Source organism: Serinus canaria, chromosome 1A, assembly GCF_022539315.1.
Source record: "Serinus canaria isolate serCan28SL12 chromosome 1A, serCan2020, whole genome shotgun sequence".
Classification (NCBI taxonomy): Eukaryota; Metazoa; Chordata; class Aves; order Passeriformes; family Fringillidae; genus Serinus; species Serinus canaria.
The window spans coordinates 30,662,750-30,681,930 of record NC_066314.1 but is presented as its reverse complement, the minus strand read 5'-3'; the positions used below and the strand labels follow the sequence as shown (position 1 = coordinate 30,681,930).

Genomic DNA, 19,181 nt, shown 5'->3' with positions numbered 1-19,181 from the left:
TGTTGCAAACACACCTAACGAGGAACACATTTGCATAAATATATAAACATGTTTATACGTTGACTTTAGGTAGGTGAAAAAAAATTAATTTAAATTTGAACTTTATGAGATTACTAAGGTATTTAAAATGAAGTATTTCTTGCAGGATAAGCACCAATGCCCATACGTGGAATGGAGTCCCAGGCAGTTATTTCAGATGTCTCTGACAAGAGAGTAACATCATCAATGAAGGTGTTCCTTCTCTCCAGCTTTAAACACTTATGTTCCTTAATCAAATATTTCATGGTACCAGTTCAGGAGTCTTGGTTTCTTATGGATTGTATAGTTCCTCTAAAGACAGTCTTTAAGTTAAATATTGAGAAGTAAAACCTCCTGCACTTTGTTTATTTACTTGCTGCTCTGAAAATTACAACTATTCTGATGAGGCAAGTAATAGCAGACTCACTCATTTTATTACATACACTTAAAACTTAGCAATGTCACAATATGGAGAGATTAATTTTGCAAGTTGGGTACATGCCAGTAATTAAAATAATTTAGACCAGCACTTCTCTAGAAGCTTTTCTGAGTGAAATTCTACTCCCAAGGACAGAAAATTACCGCACCTTCTAGGGAAGGCCAAATAGGACATTTGCTGCCTTCTCTTGTGCCAGTCCAATCTTGAAAGCTTGTGCAGAGTTCTTGGGAAATCCTGCAAATCTGGAAGCAATACATGCGGGACAGAGAAGCTCATCCTTTTAAAAGAACTACAAATTTCAGTCAGGTAAGTTCTATTCCAGGAAAAGCAAAGGATTTCTCCATAGGAGAGCAGCATGAGTAAGGCTTGCAGCATGACAAAGTTGGTGCTGCCAGCTGATACTGATAAGGGAAGTGTTTGGGGATCTTGTCCCAAAGAGATTGGACTGTATTTAACTTTTAAATCATTCACAGAGCATAAGAAAATATAACAGATCTACAGATTTCGATCAGCTTATAATCAGCTACAGAAGAATGTAAACCTAGACAATTATTAGACAAGCCAGTTGTGTTTTTTTCTTATCTGCTTATGGAAGAAAGGGAATTACGGGCATGAGGAAAGTCATTGCAAGGTAAGAGAAGATTTACAAGATCAAAGGAACGGTTAAAATGACCAGGTATTTTTAATAGGATTAAAAGTAGTGCAACTGAGTCAGTGTCACTGGAACTTGGGAAAATTATAACTCATTCAATATACAAGAAGATTAAAGAAGAAATCAAACCTTAAACACAACAAGCTTAAAACCCCTAACAGCGGGTGTGTATCTCTAATAAGAATGTTCTTAGATTTCAAGGTCTCTAGGTAGCAAAATATAATGTATTAGTGTAGGGCAACAATCACATTGTGTAGGGCAACAATCACAATAGTGTAGGGCAACAATCATTAGGGTGACATCAACTCAGATTTGTGCAAAATTTGAACTTCACCTCTGGATTCTTTTAGCACTCAAAAGCCAAAGAAGTCTTTGTATTCGATGTGGTTTGGACATTTAGCTTCAGAAGGAATGAATCAGAAATACCCATCTTTATTGACTGACAACAAAGATGTCTAGAGAACTGATCAGATGCAGGTACCTTTGCTGAAACACATGAATCCTGTTCATATTATCTTCAGCTACTATAGCTAAAAAGCTGTAAGGATACAATTACTTTCTTGAAAGTTTTCTAAAAGTTAAACCTCTTAACGGTACGTGTTTCAAAGTATTATGCATAGAAAACCAAATGGGTACACATTCCCATCATCAGTGAGAAACTGTTAAAAGATGTGTTTGAACTATATGAGGAAATAAATGTCTTATTTCACAATAGAATTCCTGTTTTAATCACATTCTTTCATTTGGATGTCATGTCATAGTAGGTATTCCCCCAAACAAAAATCAGGCAGAACTGCAATGTAAACACTTAGCTGTTTCTTGACAATGAAAAAATACCTGCCAAAATTTGTGGAAAAGAAAACCAAGAATTTCTTTTGCTTATACACACACCAACAAAACATGTATTACCTACTAAAGATGCATTTGTCTGTATTCTTGGATGTACAGAATCTCAATAGAATATCACTATTAGATTAAAAGGTTTTTGACTCCTAAAAAATGCTTCATATTGTTTATACATTTAAGCACATTTGTCATGCAGTCTTTGCAAAAATCTTCAAAATTAGTAAATCAATTTAAAAAGTACTTAATCATAAAAAACATTCTAAACCATCACTTTTTTTTATTTCTGCTTTTCCTCTGGCATCACCATAAACATGTCACAAAGTCTCTGGCACACTCATCTCTGCAGAACTATGTATCTTTATGAATCACAGTATGTCTCAGCTGTTGCCATTTGATACTGGCTTAGAATATCTTCTAAACATATCAGTACAACTCTGTTTTCCTTGAATATACTCTCCAAAATAAACAAGGGAATAGTTCTTAGACATTCCAAAACAATGGACCAGTAAAATTCTATAATAAGTTCTTTGTAAAGGGCTGGGTTTATTCTTTCATTTGAAGTGCTGGGTGACTACAGTGGTATACACAGACTTTTCCTTCCCCCCAGTTCTTCTCTGGTATCTGCATAAATGTCTCATGATTCCCAGTTGTGTTAGACCATTGTTTCATTATCTTTGAATTACCCAACACACATCACGAACACAGCCATTGTATGATCCACTGAAAAACTAAATGGGAACTAATCCAACATCTGCAGTACTCACAAAATAAGCATTCTTTCCTCAAAGTGTTACAAGCTCAATGAACATATCAAAGGCCTCAGTTTGTCCCTTGATACCTTTCTTAAACAAACCCAAAGTTTTAGACCCTTAGAAAATGTCTCATGTTATTTATTATTGTTAGACTTTGACCTATTAATTGAAACTAAGTGGAAATCAAAAAAGCATCATTTTCGCAGATAAAAAAAAGCTGTCAATATTTATTTACTCATTGAAATCCCTGTCTGTAAAACCAAATTAAGATCAAGACAAAGTCTTACAAAGGGAGAGTTAATAATTAATGTTCATTATGTAATCCACATTGCCTACTTGTATGTAAATGAGACGTATTTTAGTAAAAGGCTCAAGTTAATTAAAATGAAGTTGCCACAAATATTTCTATAGAATCATGGAGTTGTTAAGGTTGGAAAAGACCTCTAAGATCACCAAGTACAATCACTAACCCAGCACTGCCATGTTCACCTCTAAAGCACACCCCAGGTGATCGTATGTATCAAACCATGACCAATACCCTACGGCTGGAACATCAAAAGAAGTTTGTAGAAACACAGTGGGAACTCTGTATCATGTAATGTCTTTCTTACAATTACTCAGAATTAACACAAGCATATTCCACTATTTCTCTTAGTGGAAGCATGTCCTTAGCTTTGAGCCTGGCTTTCTAAGTGTATCCAGATCCCAACAAAACCCTTTTTTCATGAAAACTTGACAAAACTGGATCCTCAAAAGGCACTGAATATTTAGCAATTAGATCTTATCTGTTCAGCAAAATGTAATAAGTTGCAGAGTAAAAAAACAACATCTTGTTCCAGTACATAAGGTGACAAACCTGCTTGAAAAGAAAATGTATAAAACCAATAGATACGCTTTTGGGTTTTTTTTACCTGTCTTCCCTTGACCATTTCAGAGTGTTTTCTAAACATCTAGGAGGACATCTCTGTTTAAAACATGCATTGATTCTGCAGAACACTACCCTACAACTTCCACTTTTACTAAAACTCAAAGCCTTGCAAGAAATACATGATCTGGCTGTATTATCCTTCACAGGCTTTAGCATTCAGGTCTTGTTTTTTAAGAACCGAACTAATGTATATTTATAATATTTTGTTACTCTTATCTCCATTTGCTACTAAAAGTCAAAATGCTCTGTTCTTGTGAAACCTCATTACAACTCCTTTTCCTTTATCTGGGAGTCTCAAATTAACTTGACATAGACGTTTTTCATATATCTCAGGCTAAATGTGAAGTATTCCCTTATGCCCATGAGGAACTCAGAAAGTTAGTAAGTTCTGCTTTCAAGGGCACTCTAAATGAGGTTATTAAAATGCAACACTTTGCATATTCTGATGGGGAAAAACACTTGCCCCTGACAACAAAGGAGATAGGTCAATTCAAGAAAGCTTCTCAATCTCCATATTGATGGCCACTGAATTCCTTGTGCCAGTATTTGTAAAACCGAAATTAGAAAATGTTATCAGGAAGGAAGAAAAGTGTAGGAACCCAGGTTCTGCCCAAAAGTAAAAATCCATAACCATCTGTTGTTTGTGTTACATGGATTTCACAACTGTCATCTCCACTGTGCACGCCATTTCATCTTCACAGCAATATCACGAAAACACCCACTGAGATAAAATCACAAATATTTTGAACATACCATATGATACGTTATTTTCCAAATTAATATTAGACAAAGTCAAAATGAGGACTTGCCCATAGGTTACTTTTGTGCTGTCACATGAAAAATCCTTCAAGGCTTTGCTATTGTTTGGAATCACTTAACTTCAGACTTGAATATCTTATGCAGTACAAAAGAGAAAGGAAGATATTAAGTGCTACATTTTTAAAGAATAAGCGTGTTTTGAAAAATTATAATGGCCACTCCATATAGCATCTTTCTTCAAAAGCAGTCTAAAGATGTATTTTCAACTATTTGCTCAGAAACATTATCCAGAATTTAAATGAAACTTTAATGTTTTCTGAACTTCAGATCAGCAAGACTGTCCCACATTTCAGTAGATGGGTAATAAACCATCCAAGCTGGGTATGGCCTGAAGGATTTACCAGCTCTCAAGCTAATCTTCATAACCCAATGTTACACCCAAAAAGTTCTTTTTGAGAAAAAAACAAACAAACAAACAAAAGAAACAAAAACCGCAAACTGAAACTGTCCTTGGAAAAATAACAGAAAAAGAGTTAAGGACCAGCAAGTGAACAAACTGCTTTTTCCCTGAGGAAATCTAAAACTCAAGGTCAGCTCTGTCTGAAATCACCAGACCTGTCACATGGCTTTCATAGCTGCCACTGTGGCTCCTATCAAACCCTCACTGAAAGCAATGAAAACATTTTTACTGGAAACAGATCAAACTTTGATAAGAAGCTCCTTAATCACCTTTGGCTGATAACGCTGCACAAAGCAAGAGGTAAAGTTTTGAAAAAGAGAAGAATGAACTAAGAGAACTTGAGGTCAAATGTATTTGACCTTTTTCTTTAATCCCTTAATTTCTCTGTGTGCTTGAGCAGAAATATGACTCTGTAAGTATATGCATACATATATATTTTATATACATAAGAATACATACATGCACATACATTTTATACACATATCTGTTCATACACATGCAGGAACACAGATTGTGCTGTCAGGATAACTCAACTAAGTCCACTTTCTCCCAGCTTCTGTCCTCCAGTAACAAAAGTCTGGTGGTCCCAATCTCAGTCCCTTGGGTGTAGGAATCCATCACAAACCCATCGCCCTTAATTTAATGCAATTGACAGTCTCTGCTCAAGAGAGGCAGAAGAAGGAGTTACCATGGAGACTGAACGACTGCTCTTCTCCAGAGGATGCTTTTATCAAGCATGGCCTGAACAGTAGAGGCTGTGCAATACTTGTAACCTTAATCACATCACTGGATCTTGCTTTTTGGGACGCCTTTTTAGTAAACTCTAACAAACATCAAAAGGTTGGGGGGTGGGGGAAGAAGGAAGAGAGAGCTTAACAAAACAAACAAACCAAGCCCCTAAAACACAACAGAAAACACTATGAAAGTGCACATTGTGCCAGATTGAGAGAGAAAATTAGTTTCATATTGATTTGATTTATCAGATTTGTCACCTCTGCCTGGTGCTTTCCTAACAGGGTGAATGCTGTGCTTGACCTATTTGCTGGAATTAACCAGGACTGCAGGAGACCATATGGATGGCCAGATGGTCTGCTATAATTTAATGCCATTTATTCTAAGTATGAAGTAAGTGATAAATATAATTAACATTCTTTTAGCTCCTTACTGGAGCTCTTTTCTGAGGCATTGAAAGGTAAGCTAATACCTTGTTGCAGAAACACAGATGCCTGCTAATTGCTGCAAGAGGCTGCAACCTCCAAAGCAAAAAGTGTCTGCACATAGTCTAACTTATTCACTGACCCCACTGTGATGATTAATAGGTTGAATGCTACGCTGTAATGAGGATGACAGATCTTAGATATTTTCAGGTTACCTTCATTAGTAGCATGATGAACAGTGTTCATGGCAGGTGCACGTATCACACTTCATAGTAAACAACACACCTTGTACTTGTGCCCTGAACGTGTATTTCACATAATAGCACATCAAATGTGAAGGAAGAATCAAACCACCTTCTGACAGTAAAAACAATGAAGTGATTTCCTTCAGAAATGTTTTTCCGGATTGCTATTTCATATTCTGCCAGTGATTGTTTAAATGGCCTAGCTTTTAGGAAGTGGTCCTAGAGAAGCTTTGGCTTCAAAGAGTGTTTATATCAGGCAGGGTTGTCATTCTTAGCATTTTAAAACCAAGAGTCTGTAACAAGACGTCCAAACAACTCTGCTTACTGTTCCTGTGCTGATAATCTTTGTAGTAAATGGGGTAGGTGTTAGCAGAATGAATAGCAAAAAATTTTGTTACCAGTTAGTAACTGGTAATCAGAACAGTCAAAGAAGTATTCGAGAAAAGGCAGAAATACTGAATCTTTTGTATTTAACAGGAAAAGTTGTGCACATTGAACCTCACAGATAAAAATACCTACAGTGAAATGTCCTGAGGTTTGCATGTGCACTGTTAAGGTAACCTGGGTGAACTTTGACCTGACAGAAATGGCATAAGTGAAATGCTATGTAGAGAACACAACACAGCAGCACCTGCACTTTAGAGCAAACCTGCTTCACATTGTTAAAGGAGCTCAGGGTCAGCAAGTCATAGCATACAGAAAACAAAAAAATATCCAGCTTTTCAACACCTGTGTTCTTCCCATACAGATGGGAAGATGAGTTCAACACTTCTTCATGGGTTTCCACAGTAACTCAGGTACACTCCACAGTGCAAGTACTGATGCACCTTTAAGAAAGTGCTCCATTAGGGGGGACTTGAATGTGAGGAGATATACCCTCATTCATTCCACTTTTGAATGCTTCAAGTTATTTCTTCATCTGGTGAATTTTCGTGAATTCACTTGACTACTGTCACTGGTCCTATAAGATCCTTTAAATTTCTCCACCAGCTTGTGAGTAACTCACAATTTTCTATCACTATATGAATAAAAATAGTATAAAAATATGCCAATAGCATACTTTTGTTGATACTGATACCATTTGTCAAGACATCTTCATCAGGTCTCTGTGATTGACAGAATTTGAAAAAAGATCCATTTTTCCATCCCATCAACTGAGGTGCAAAAGCTGATGCTATGATGGCTCCAGCTTCATGATTGTAGTCAGACAGGGAAAAAGAGGGAGTTGGAGAGAGCAATCCAGATAGCCTGATCCTCTTTGTAGGCATGCTCCTTACTTCCCTGACTGCTAAGTAAGGTAGGGCCATTTATGTGTCAGAGCTTAGGGAGAATGTAATAAGAAATAAAAAAACTACCATGCTGGAAATGACACTTCATTCACCCTTCAATAGATCACTTGCTGGACCTGACAACACTGTACTTTACTATTACACAGACACAAGTAAGAGTATTCTGAAAAATCCTGGAGTGACACTCTTCAGTGATTAAAGAGTTTCAGTATCTGAATGCTATCAGCACAGTGTTTTCAGTCTCTATGTATATACATTCACACATATGTACATACAAACAAACACGTTTGTAAATGTATGCATTTAATTGCTCCATCAGTGCAAATAGTCAGATGCTTCAGGTGGTTATCTCTTAACTTTAAAAGAAAGGGAAATACTGGATCTGTTGCCTGAATTAACAGAATTCACACCTTTGAACTCTCTAAGTGTTTTGCCTAAGCAGCAGCTAGCTCTCACCCGTACTTAAAGAAGAAAAAATTTCTGATAAAATGAAGAAACCAGTAAATTAAATGCAGTATTTAACAAGTTAGTCTTTGGGGTTGGTAGACACAAAGCCTGTCAAAGCAGATTTGACAGTTAGTTCTTAAACATAGCTTTATACTTTAAAATCCTTTTACATCTGTCTTGTTCTTTGCTTGCTTGCTTACAAGAAAAAAAGTATCCGAGAATTTATGTTCACTGTTCAGTCCCAAGAATATGATGGTCTGCATCTTAGCTGCCATAAAAATGGCATGTTTGAAACATCACTCTTAAGACAAATAAGGACCAGATATAAACCCCCTGTCTACAGAGGAATATCTGTATCTCATGAATGAACCCTCATTGCTGTAATAATTTTCTGTGATTAGGCTTCATCATTGGATGTACAGAGAAATCTCACCAAGGCAGTGGAAACTGGCCAAATTTACCCCTAGACCCAGAATAAATTATTTGGGCGTTGATTTGTTGGGAAATTATACTCTCAAAAATTGTGAATTTAGGGAAAGATTGAAAAACCTTTTTTTTATCCAAATTACCTAAATCTTAGGTAAAGAAACAAAGAAAAGGTCCAAAGGGGGGAAAAAAATGCTTTCAGACCATATGAAGAAAACAACCAAGCAAAGTAATTTACTAATTTCAGGAATGTCTTACCTCCTGCATACATGACAGCAAGCATTATTGATGATATCCAAGCTATCTCACTATATGATGTGTGGAAGATCTCTTGTATTTCTTTGAAGAACACTGTGATGGCTTTGGGGAAGGCATAGGAAAATCCAATGGAGATAAAAGCCCCAAAGACCACAACCCATCCCCAGCCCCCATCAGGAGGTGGGTAATCTGGCGCTCCTGTTGCAGGTGGCATTTTTGGTCTCTGTCTCCTCTCCAATTAGACTGAAAAACAAGGAAAGAAACAGATTGTCAATTTTTTTTTGTTTTGTTTTTTCCATATCAAACTACATTATTCAATAGTCATCTGCAGGGAACATAAAAAACCCTTGGAGGAAAGATCAATTTCCAGCTTTCATGGGCCCACAGAACAAGAGTACCTGATTTTAGAAGCAGAAGCTTTTCTGCAAAAACACTTTTGGCAAGAATATTTCCAATAGCCTAGTCAATATGTGGCGACTGTTAAAAATCACTCATCTCAGTCACTGAAGTTGTATTTGAAATTAGTCACTTATTGCAAAGTGACTAGTTTGTGTGGGTTAATTTATGTAGCTCTGCAGTCTTCAGTGCAGTGAAGAAACAATGGGGAAAAGCTACACCTAAATTATAACTAAATGCTATAAATAAGTGTTAGTGAGATTTACTGGTACCACAGCAAAATCATCATGAACAACAGAGAGGAACAAATTGTGAACATCTGAAAAGCAGAGATCTGAGCAGAGATTTAAAATTTCCTGTGTATCCATAAAATAAATACATAATATTAAAATTCCAGATTTTACTCTTCAGATTTTGATATTTTGATGTTGATATTACTTGCAAGAACAAGGTGGAGCTTGATGGCAATAATTTTGTTGTTTCCACATATTAGAAGACATCAGGAAGCTTTCCACAGCTCTTCTATAACTTAGAATTGATCTTAAGAGCTGCCACCAAAATGACACTTTACAGTGGTTCTAAGAGGTGTAGCCAACACATTCAGGCAGCCCAAATCCACACAAAACTTCTAAGGCCTGAAATAAATTTCGTATTGCTAATATCATCCTGATATCTAAAACTTTACCTTTTTTACATTCTTCATTGCCTTTTCTAGAAAATATGTGGCGGTGAAAATCCATTTTTCATTTCTGAGATTGTTTCCACTAACAAATCCCGTAATAATAATAATTAAACACTGAACTGGAGTCCACTGTGGTTTTTTCAGCCTACACATACAGCATGAACTGCAAATTCTTCTTTCCTCCCTGTTTCTTTCTTGGGCATTTAGGCAACTGATTACTCTTGACTGGTCTCCTGCCATACTAGTATTCAGAACTGCGGATGATAACAGTGAGTAGGTTGCTGTTATACTTATGATTACCAGCAAGCCTCTACATGATTTCTTCTGTGCCACTTACAGCACAGAAGAAATCAGCACAGAGAAATTTCAATTTCTCACAGTAAACTGCATTAGCAGTAGGAGTGAGATGATTACCTTAACAAAAATGAAAAAAAACCCAACTGTGTCAGCTTATACTTATGTCTTGGGATAGTGCCTGGAGTACTTTTAAGGTAAATGCCATGTAGCACTGCACGCAATATACGCCACAAAACTACCAAAATATTGTTTTTAAGATTACCTATTACTAGGCTAGCCCTGTGATAGAAACCCAGTGTACTTTTGATTCTCCAGTTCACTGAAGCTGACTGGAGACAGCAGCTACAATCTCATATAGCTGGCACACCTCTGAAGCAAGCTAAATCGATGAGTAAAACATCAGACTTTTAGGCAAAATTTTAAAAGCTCAGGTAGTTTGGCTCCTGCACCATAAAACAGAGATTTCCTGCTGGCAGCAATAGGTATTGATTGCTCTGTATACAGAGCATATAAATCTTTTTATATGCATGTCCAGAAAGAACCTCTGGTATGTACTTTGTTTCTGCTTACCCCAGTCTCAGTTTAATGTTAGTTCACTGAGAAAACTCAGAGGGGAAAACCTGGGCCTGTCACTAGAACAAGTTGGACAAACAGAAACAATTCTGATTGCTGAGACTTAACTTTTTGTACACTGTTAAACACTACTTTCTTTTTGCTAATGGAAATACATTAGAAGGAAGAGTATCTCAGAAAGCCCACTTTAACTTAGAGCACAAATAAAAGTGATCAACTGCCTGTTCAAGAGCAGAAAACCTCAAATCTGCCATAAAAAGCAGAATACTATTTCTGTGAGTGAAGTGGAAGTAAAGAATGAGAGTTTGCCATCTATCCCAGAAAAGCTGTTGTTCTGCTCATCTGAGAAAACTTTTGGTTGTTTCATGAAAAAAGGTTAACTATTGTTTTCTTACACTTCAAAGGCTTGAGCATATTTGTTTTCATATTTAATATTCACATGACAACACTTCTATCGTTATTATGAATTTTTGTGATAGCAAACAACATCAACACATTGCTCTTCATAAAAATGGAAGGGGCTTATCGATTTACTGAGGAAGCACTCCTTTTCCTAAAAATAATACAAAAGCACTTTGAAAAATCACAGCCACTACATTAGTTAAAAGAATGCTGAAGCTTCCTGAATGTCATTAATAGTTTGGAGAGATCCCACTGTATCCACCCCTTTAGGGTAGAAGAACAGGCTCTGACAGTTCAGAGCTTTCCTCCCTTTAAAACCTTCACAGCAAATTACAGGAGCATTAAGAAGACAAGCCAAGGGGCATTGGCTGCTCCTGTGCCTTAGCCTGGAGGCAGATTGGTGCAAAGGCCACTGCAAGGTCCTGTCTGCCAAAATACAGTGGGCATTATGCTGTCACAAAGAGCCTGGCTCATAGTATCTCACACCTCCTGTTTATTCCACAAGGTAGAGCTAAGAATAGCTTCCCTGATATTCCTTTATGATCATCATGGCCAATATTAGCTCCAGTCAATGAAAAGTGAAGAGGAAAAAAATAACCAACACATTTGTACCAAGGGGAAAATAAATGTTCATTTTCTCACAAACATTAAATCCAACATTTCATACATACTCAGGACCCAAAGTGGTATTCTCCTGTAAAATCTGCATTTAATGTCCTCCTGCAATATCTGAAATTTAATCCCTCCTAAAGAAGTCTAACCCATTAATACACCAAGCTCTGACCTAAGCCTAACTAGTAATTGAGTAATACAGGTAGTATTATGACAAGTGCAAAATCCATCAGGAGCCAAAAAATACCAGGATTTTACATTAGTAGACACAAATGTTGATAAAGGAAGAAGCAAAAGATGGATGAATGAAGCAGTGATAATCAAAATGCCTTTTGAGAAACTCTTATAGGTTATTATGGGCTGTGAAGAATAAAAAGAAATATGGCAGAAATCATAAGAACAAGTATGTGTGATGAGGTTGACATGAAGGACGCAGTACTACATCAAATTAAGAAAAAAGAAACAGCACTTTAGTAAATAAAGAACACCACCAGTGCTCTTAGTCAGTCATATGAATTCTGTCATGTGCTGTGCTTAAAGCTAGCAAGAGAGCATTGCCCATACCTATGCCTTTACAGGCAAGCAGTGGGCAAGGAACACTGCCTGCCCCCTCCCAGGGAAGCAGCAGGGGAATAGTGACTGGAGTGGGTCCTGAGTGAAGCCATCAATCTCACTTCTCGCGGTCAAATACACAGAGATTCCTCAGCCTTTACATACCCTGAGTCAGATGTGCACAAGGATTTTCTCCCAAGCTCTTTCTAGTTCCCCTGTATAAATCCCATCTATGTAAGCAGTGAACAAGGATGCAGTTTACTGAGATAGGGGCTGCATGTGTCTGCTAACAAATAACAGGAGAGAAACAAGAGGACACTTTTATAACATATGATAACCGACATTTTTATTGCCATTTTCATCACATTTGAACTTAACCAGGGATATGAGAACTAGTGAATAAAAGAGAGAAAGAAAAAATAGGAAGGAGGAAGAAGGGAAAAAGGATAGATGTGAAAGGAAGGGAAAAAGGGAGAAAGAAAAAAGGAAAAAAGTACCAAGCAAGCAAGAAGGTCAAACTAAGAGCAAATGCTACAACCAAATAATGTATCTTGATACCATGCATTACTTCAGTCTGTTATAATCAACCTGTTTAAAGTCCTCATGTGCCTAGCAATGCCTCATTAATATTCTGCAGTTGCCAGCTGCCAGAATCAGCTATCAATACAACAGCTTGTCAAAGACCCTTCTGAGAAGAGTTTATATTGTTCTCTTGTTTACTAAGACTCAGATTTTACTGGGTGTTTTAGCTTTGTTTTTCTGCAAAGTTAGAGTAACTGTTTCTTTTCCTGCTTGCGTTTTGTCTGCCTTGTCCTTAATGTGCCCCATCATCACTTGACTCAGCAGCCACATGTCCCAGAGTATAAGAACTGGCATGTGAAAAATCTGTCCCCAGCTGCTGTTAGGATAGTAGAAATACTTTATATTTGTGTACTGCCCTCCAGTTTCAGACAGTAAGCCAAGAACTGCAAAAAGCTTTGTAAACTTAAGCAAAGCTAAGTTTGTATATAATGTCCTATAACATCCCTGTGAGGTGGCTGAGAAATATAATCCACTTTTAGACGTGGGAAAAAAATGTGATAACAGACTGAGTGACCTAAGCCTCATGTCCTAAGATCAGTGTCAGAGCTGGCACATAGACTAATGCCCAAATAGGATGTGAGTTATGACTGAGATCTTTAAATATGTGTGTATTTTAGAATCTCATTAAGTAGCCAATGCAGATTATTTGTACTGCTTAATACTAGAGCTAGGAGCTCAGGAGGGGTACAATGTTTGCTTTATAGGTTTGAATAGTCTGCTGCTCCAACTTACCCTTAATACATGTTAATTATACTGCTGTAGTTGAAATAAATTATTTTGTAGAAGCATTAGGACATAGTGAGTTAAGAATTACTCTTATCAAAGATCCTTGCTTAAATGCTGTAAGTTTTTAAATTTTCATTAACCCCTCTTTAATGAGTTCTAAGCAGGATGGCAGACTAGCAGGTACCATCTCATCAAATGGTGTTGCCTCACCAACTTCTATAAGTTATTGTCATAATCTTGGGAACAATTTTGAGCCTTTGAAGAAAAAACATATCTTGTTAGTTTTGTGAGAAGGCTTTGCTCCTACTTGTGATGGTGTTTTTTTGGTTTTTTTTCTGAAGAAAGAGAAGATGGTCAAAGACTGTAAGGTAGCAACAAAGTCTGTCCTCTGCTTTTAGTTCTAACTACTCAGATCTGGAGGAAAAGTAGCTCCTAAGGAGCTCTGGTACCTAGCCTTAAAGAACAGGCACATACATTACCCTGAAATGGGAAAATAGTCTCCTTTTTTGTCTGTGTTCAGAGGCTAAGGGGTATGTGATAAATAAAACCCAGGTAGATGAAAGATGCACTCAGAGTCAGAACTCACTGCCTTTTTTCCACTAGGGTTTAATCTTCAGGACAAATATACCTTGTGTGAGACCAAGACTACTAAAAGTGTGCCCAGGCTAGAGAGCATTTTCGAAAGATGTTGGGTTTTGTAAAGTTTCTCCTACAGGCTTGAATCTAAGGGTCATGTCTGTAAATGCTTTCCAGACTTCTATGTGACAATAAAATAACTTACATATAATATATTACACTAAATTGTACTTACAGGCCTAACGTTAGTGTTTGCTATTCTTGCTAAAAGTCTAAGCAAAAATAATCCCAAAATCACCATTGTTACTTAAGCCTATTTCACTTCATTCTTAAAAATATATCTACAGGTAGTTTAAGTCTAAATCACTAGCTTATTAGGAAACAAAACATTTTGTTTCTTCTTGAAGAGTGGATGAAGGAACTAGTTCTAAATATTTGTATCTATGAAACAAAAATGTAATTATCTGCCATTCAAAATCTGTATTGTTGTGTACTTGTCATCCCACTGAAGCAATAACAAATCAAGTGCTTGAAGCAGTGTGGGAACATGAGAGCCCCTCACACATCCAAGGCAGACATTTGCAAATCATTGTTCCAACTGTCTAGGAGGTTGGCAGAGGCAGGCTTCATGGAGGGAAGCAGAAAAGAGGGAAAAGCTCATGCTGTAAAAAAAAATTAAATGAGAAATCCCCCTAACCTTCTTTCTTCTTAGGGTCTGGACTGATTCTTAGGAACAGCATCCACTGGGCTGGTAATTGGATGTTACAGCTGAGCTATACTAGGATAATCACAGATATGAGCTCCCAATGGCTGTGGGGATATTCACAGAATATGCTGAGCTGGAAAGGACCCACAGGGATAATCAAGTCCAACTCTTACCTCTGCACCGGACACCCCAAGAGTCACACCATACACCTGAGATTTTTGTGCAAATATTACTTGAACTCTGTCAGGCTGCTGCTGTGACCACTGCCCTGGGGAGCCTGCTCCAGTGCCCAGCCACCCTCTAGGTGAAGAACCATTTTCTAATATTCAACCTAAACTTCTCCTGACACAACTTCAGGCCCTTCCCTCTGTCTTTCACTGGTCACCACAGAGAAAAGATCAGTGTCTGCCCCTCCTCTTCCTCACTAGGAACTTGGAGAGCACACAGTCTCCTCCAGGCTGAGCAGACCAGGTGACCTTGGCCACTCCTCACATATCATCCCCTCAAAGCCTTTCACCACCTTTGTTACCCTCCTCTGGACACTCTCTAATAGTTTAATGTCTCTTTTATATTGTGGTGACCAAACCTGCACACAATAATCAAGCTGAAGCCACACCAGTGCAGAGTCTATTTTATTTGACGGTCTAATTCAGTTTGACCAAGAAGAATTCCTTTCTTCCCCTTAGAAGACTCAAAATGGGATTACTGACACAAAGTGGGTCCTGAAAGATACTGCCTTATAAAAAGCAAAAACATATAAATTACGCTGTTAGAGTAATTAAAACTTCATTTGCTCTACAGCCAAAAGTTATTACTGGATCAGTAACTAAAGTGAGGTTTTTTACAGTACTGGAACCTCCATCGGGGAAAATTATATTGTAAATATATTGGAGTTGTTACATCATTGAAATCAGATTTGGAGCATTGCTAAGTCAGTAGTGAGATGACTAACATAACGTGTCAAAACTAAGATTAATGCAGGATTTTTAATACTGTTGTTGGGTTTGTTTTTTATTTTAAACCTCACATGCTGTATGTATGTACCACATTCTCCTGGGAATCCATTATCTGCATTCACAGTCACAGTCATGAGTTGGACTTCCATTCATCATCTCTTCTGTTACTACATTTTCCCACTGATTTTAAGGGAAACCTATATGACTGGCTTACTCTGGATGACTAAACACCTACATAACCAGAGTTAAGTGAAATGAATTCCAACCACAGCGATTGCAATTCTGTTTTAATTACTTCAAAAAGACAGTCAATAGAATATCTAATCTAAAGAGGTTGTCACTCTGCCCAAATTGAAGTGCACTGAAATGAACTGTTGATGGCTAAATTGAAAATGCCAGTGATCCAGTCTGAAGAATTAATCAGATTTAACAATAAATTGATTGAAGTTGATGAAAAATTCTGCAGACCTGTTTTTTCTGAAAAAAACAACCAACCAAACTAATCAACTTTTCAAAAAACCCAACCTCAAAACTTTCTTCTACCAATAAATAACTAGTTTTAATAAGCTTAGCTAAACCCTTTGTAAGTCAAAGTCTTAGCTCCCTTCACTGCAAGAGTACTGATAAACTTATTAATTAATTTCTAACCACTCTTAAATTCTAGCACTACTCCCTCATATATAAGTATGGTGGTTACCAGCTTGACAACTTACATGGCTTGATATTTTAACTCTTTTTAGACCAATATTGAACAATATTGGTAGCATTAGCCTTTCAACTACATCAGCACATTCATATCTTCTCTAAAACTCACACTGAATAAATGTTTTAAAAAGAAGACTTCCCAGAATAACAGAAGTCATGTAAATTTGGAGCTGTTTGTTTTATTTGTATTTGAAGAATTCTGATGTTTGTAAGCAGGGAGCTATAGATTCATGCAATTGCAATATTTTATAAATGGAAGAACTAAGGTTTTAAGTCAGTGTTAATGGAGTTATCTGCACAGCTGCTGAACATTGCTTGAAAATAAATAGCATAATCTTTCTAAAGCATCAGATTTTCCATTATCAATAATAACAGATATTCATTTTAATACCATTCTTTCACTACTAAGCTGCAGGAAAAAATATCAATCATGGGAAAAGCTAGCCTATTCTTAGGCTGCACCACTAGTTAATACTTTCAAAATCTAAATTTTCATCTTTTTACATAAACACGTTATTTGGAAGTGGCAATATTTAATTCATTTATCGCTGAAAATGATATTCACATTCATCTATGAGCTGAATATTTGGCATTAGGAAGATGCAATAGATTCTGACTGAAATTCTACTGATATTAAATTTTGTAAACTTTACAAAAGTTACTCTGGCCTCTTGTGATCAGAATGCAAGAATTGGATCCAACTGAACTGGATCCAAGAACTGGAGCTGAAATTGAACCCAATCAGAATTGGCTGTCTTCTCTGCTCCAGTATTATGGCCCAGCATATTTTTTGTATATCTCCTACCACTCATTTAAATCCCAGCCCAAAAGAATAATCTCTCACATACTGGGAAAATATTTTTCTTCTATCCTCGCACAACACATGACTCCCATGGGTGGAAATAGTTACTAATGTTTAAGTCTCAGTGACAACTACTCAGATTATGTAATAGGAAGTAAACTGATCTGCATTCTGTCCCTAAGAGCATATGACAAGCAATATATAAAAGGCCAAGGCTGGAAAACAACTCCAGACTGCAAAAGTTTATACAGGATTCACTTTTCATTTATTCCTGCCAGTGTGGAAACTGTTACCAGTTTAACATATTTGTCTTTATTACTAATAAAATGGACAAATTTAGGAATGTTTCTGATGATAAAGTCTTTTAGAAGTGTGAACTAGGAAAGCTAATGAAATATAAATCACCTTTTCGCAAAGCTACAGTTTCTTACATACTTTATAGAGAAATAAGTAAATAAGGCAAGAAGGAAAAGGGCAGAACTACCAAAACTTACAATGAGGAAAAGACCTTTTAAAAGAAATTACTTGGGGACCACTGCATGTTCAAAAACCAGCAAAACTTCTGCAATTCTGCATATCCAGTATGAAAACCTCCCCAGAACTTAGGTAATAAGCAAGAATCCATTTAGTTAATATGGATTTTAAAAGTAATTCAAGAGTGGAGGATGTAAGCCATCTATTTGACTGAAATAAAACTAAAAACATATAGATAATTGAAACTGCAAAATGCAATTGATTCAACCCTGGCTTTAAAAGCTTGATGCATGAGCTCTTTCTGCCAGCAAGACTTAAAATATGAGCCACTGATTCCAAACACACTATAGCCAAAATGTAAATTAATCCAAAAGTCATTCTGGAATTATTAAAACATATTAGGTTACATATTAGGTTAGAAAAAAGGAGAGAAAGAGGAAAGAAGAAATGAGAGAGAGAGAGAAAGAGAGGAAGATGGAGAGAGAAGAAAAAAGAAGAATGAAAGACGAAAGAAAGAAAGAAAGAAAGAAAGAAAGAAAGAAAGAAGAAAGAAAGAAGAAAGAAAGAATGAAAGAACGAAAGACAAAAGAAAGAAGAAAGAAAGAAAGAAAAGAAGAAAGAAAGAAAGAAAGAAAGAAAGAAAGAAGAAAGAAAGAAAGAAAGAAAGAAAGAAAGAAAGAAAGGTTTTTTCCCACTTATAGAATTTAGAAGAGATGAAATTTTTATGCAGTTATAAAAAAGGAGCTTTAGAACTAAATCAATGTGACTTTGCAAACCAAGTGGAAGAATTTCAGAATGACATTATTCTCAGAGACAACTAACCAAAAGTTTTTTTCAAATCAGAGGCACTAAATTTTATTAATTTTCATCTCATGACCAGTGATAGCCATAGCTCTGGAAAAGCAAAATGTGACAGCAAGTTGTGTTCCCCTCTCCAACAGTTTCCAGTTCCTGGCAAACACATAATCACCCAGTATCATGTCGGGTATGCTGACACAGTGCTTATGCTTGGGACCAACCAGGGGCTATCCCTGATGATGCACTTGCCATTTCTTAAGTGCAGAAATCAGATAATAGCACCTTGAGGACTGTGCAGGGGAATTTAACTTCTCTAACCACCTATCATTATAACTATGTCCAGCCCACTCAACTTTTTGTCTTTCTTATGCTGATATTTATGCTGGTAAGAGATCATAAAAGAAAGTCTATTCCTATTTAATAACCCACAACTTTGAGCAAACAGCTAAACAAATGGGGAGGCATACATTTACATGGGACAGTGTAGTACTACACAGACACACTTGCTATCTCTTGATGACTAAACATATGGCTAGTAGGAACAGAAGAGCTGTGTTAGCTCAGTATCCCTTTGAGGGAACTTAGCTCTGTTTGAGTATCATGGCATGGTGCTACATAAAATAAGTACACGTATGATGTTTATTTGCCCAGTCTGGAACATAATGA

The 19,181-nt window shown here is 36.8% G+C and overlaps 1 protein-coding gene across 1 annotated transcript in view; it reads right to left on the bottom strand.

The window, feature by feature from the left end:
• The window catches only part of SLC16A7 (solute carrier family 16 member 7), an 80,394-nt gene that overhangs the window by 24,801 nt on the left and 36,412 nt on the right, over nucleotides 1-19,181 (bottom strand). The window contains exon 2 of the mRNA XM_030238243.2: nucleotides 8,677-8,919. Coding sequence (XP_030094103.1) covers nucleotides 8,677-8,890 — 214 coding nt within the window. The 5' untranslated portion in view covers nucleotides 8,891-8,919. The remainder of the gene's footprint in view (nucleotides 1-8,676; nucleotides 8,920-19,181) is intronic.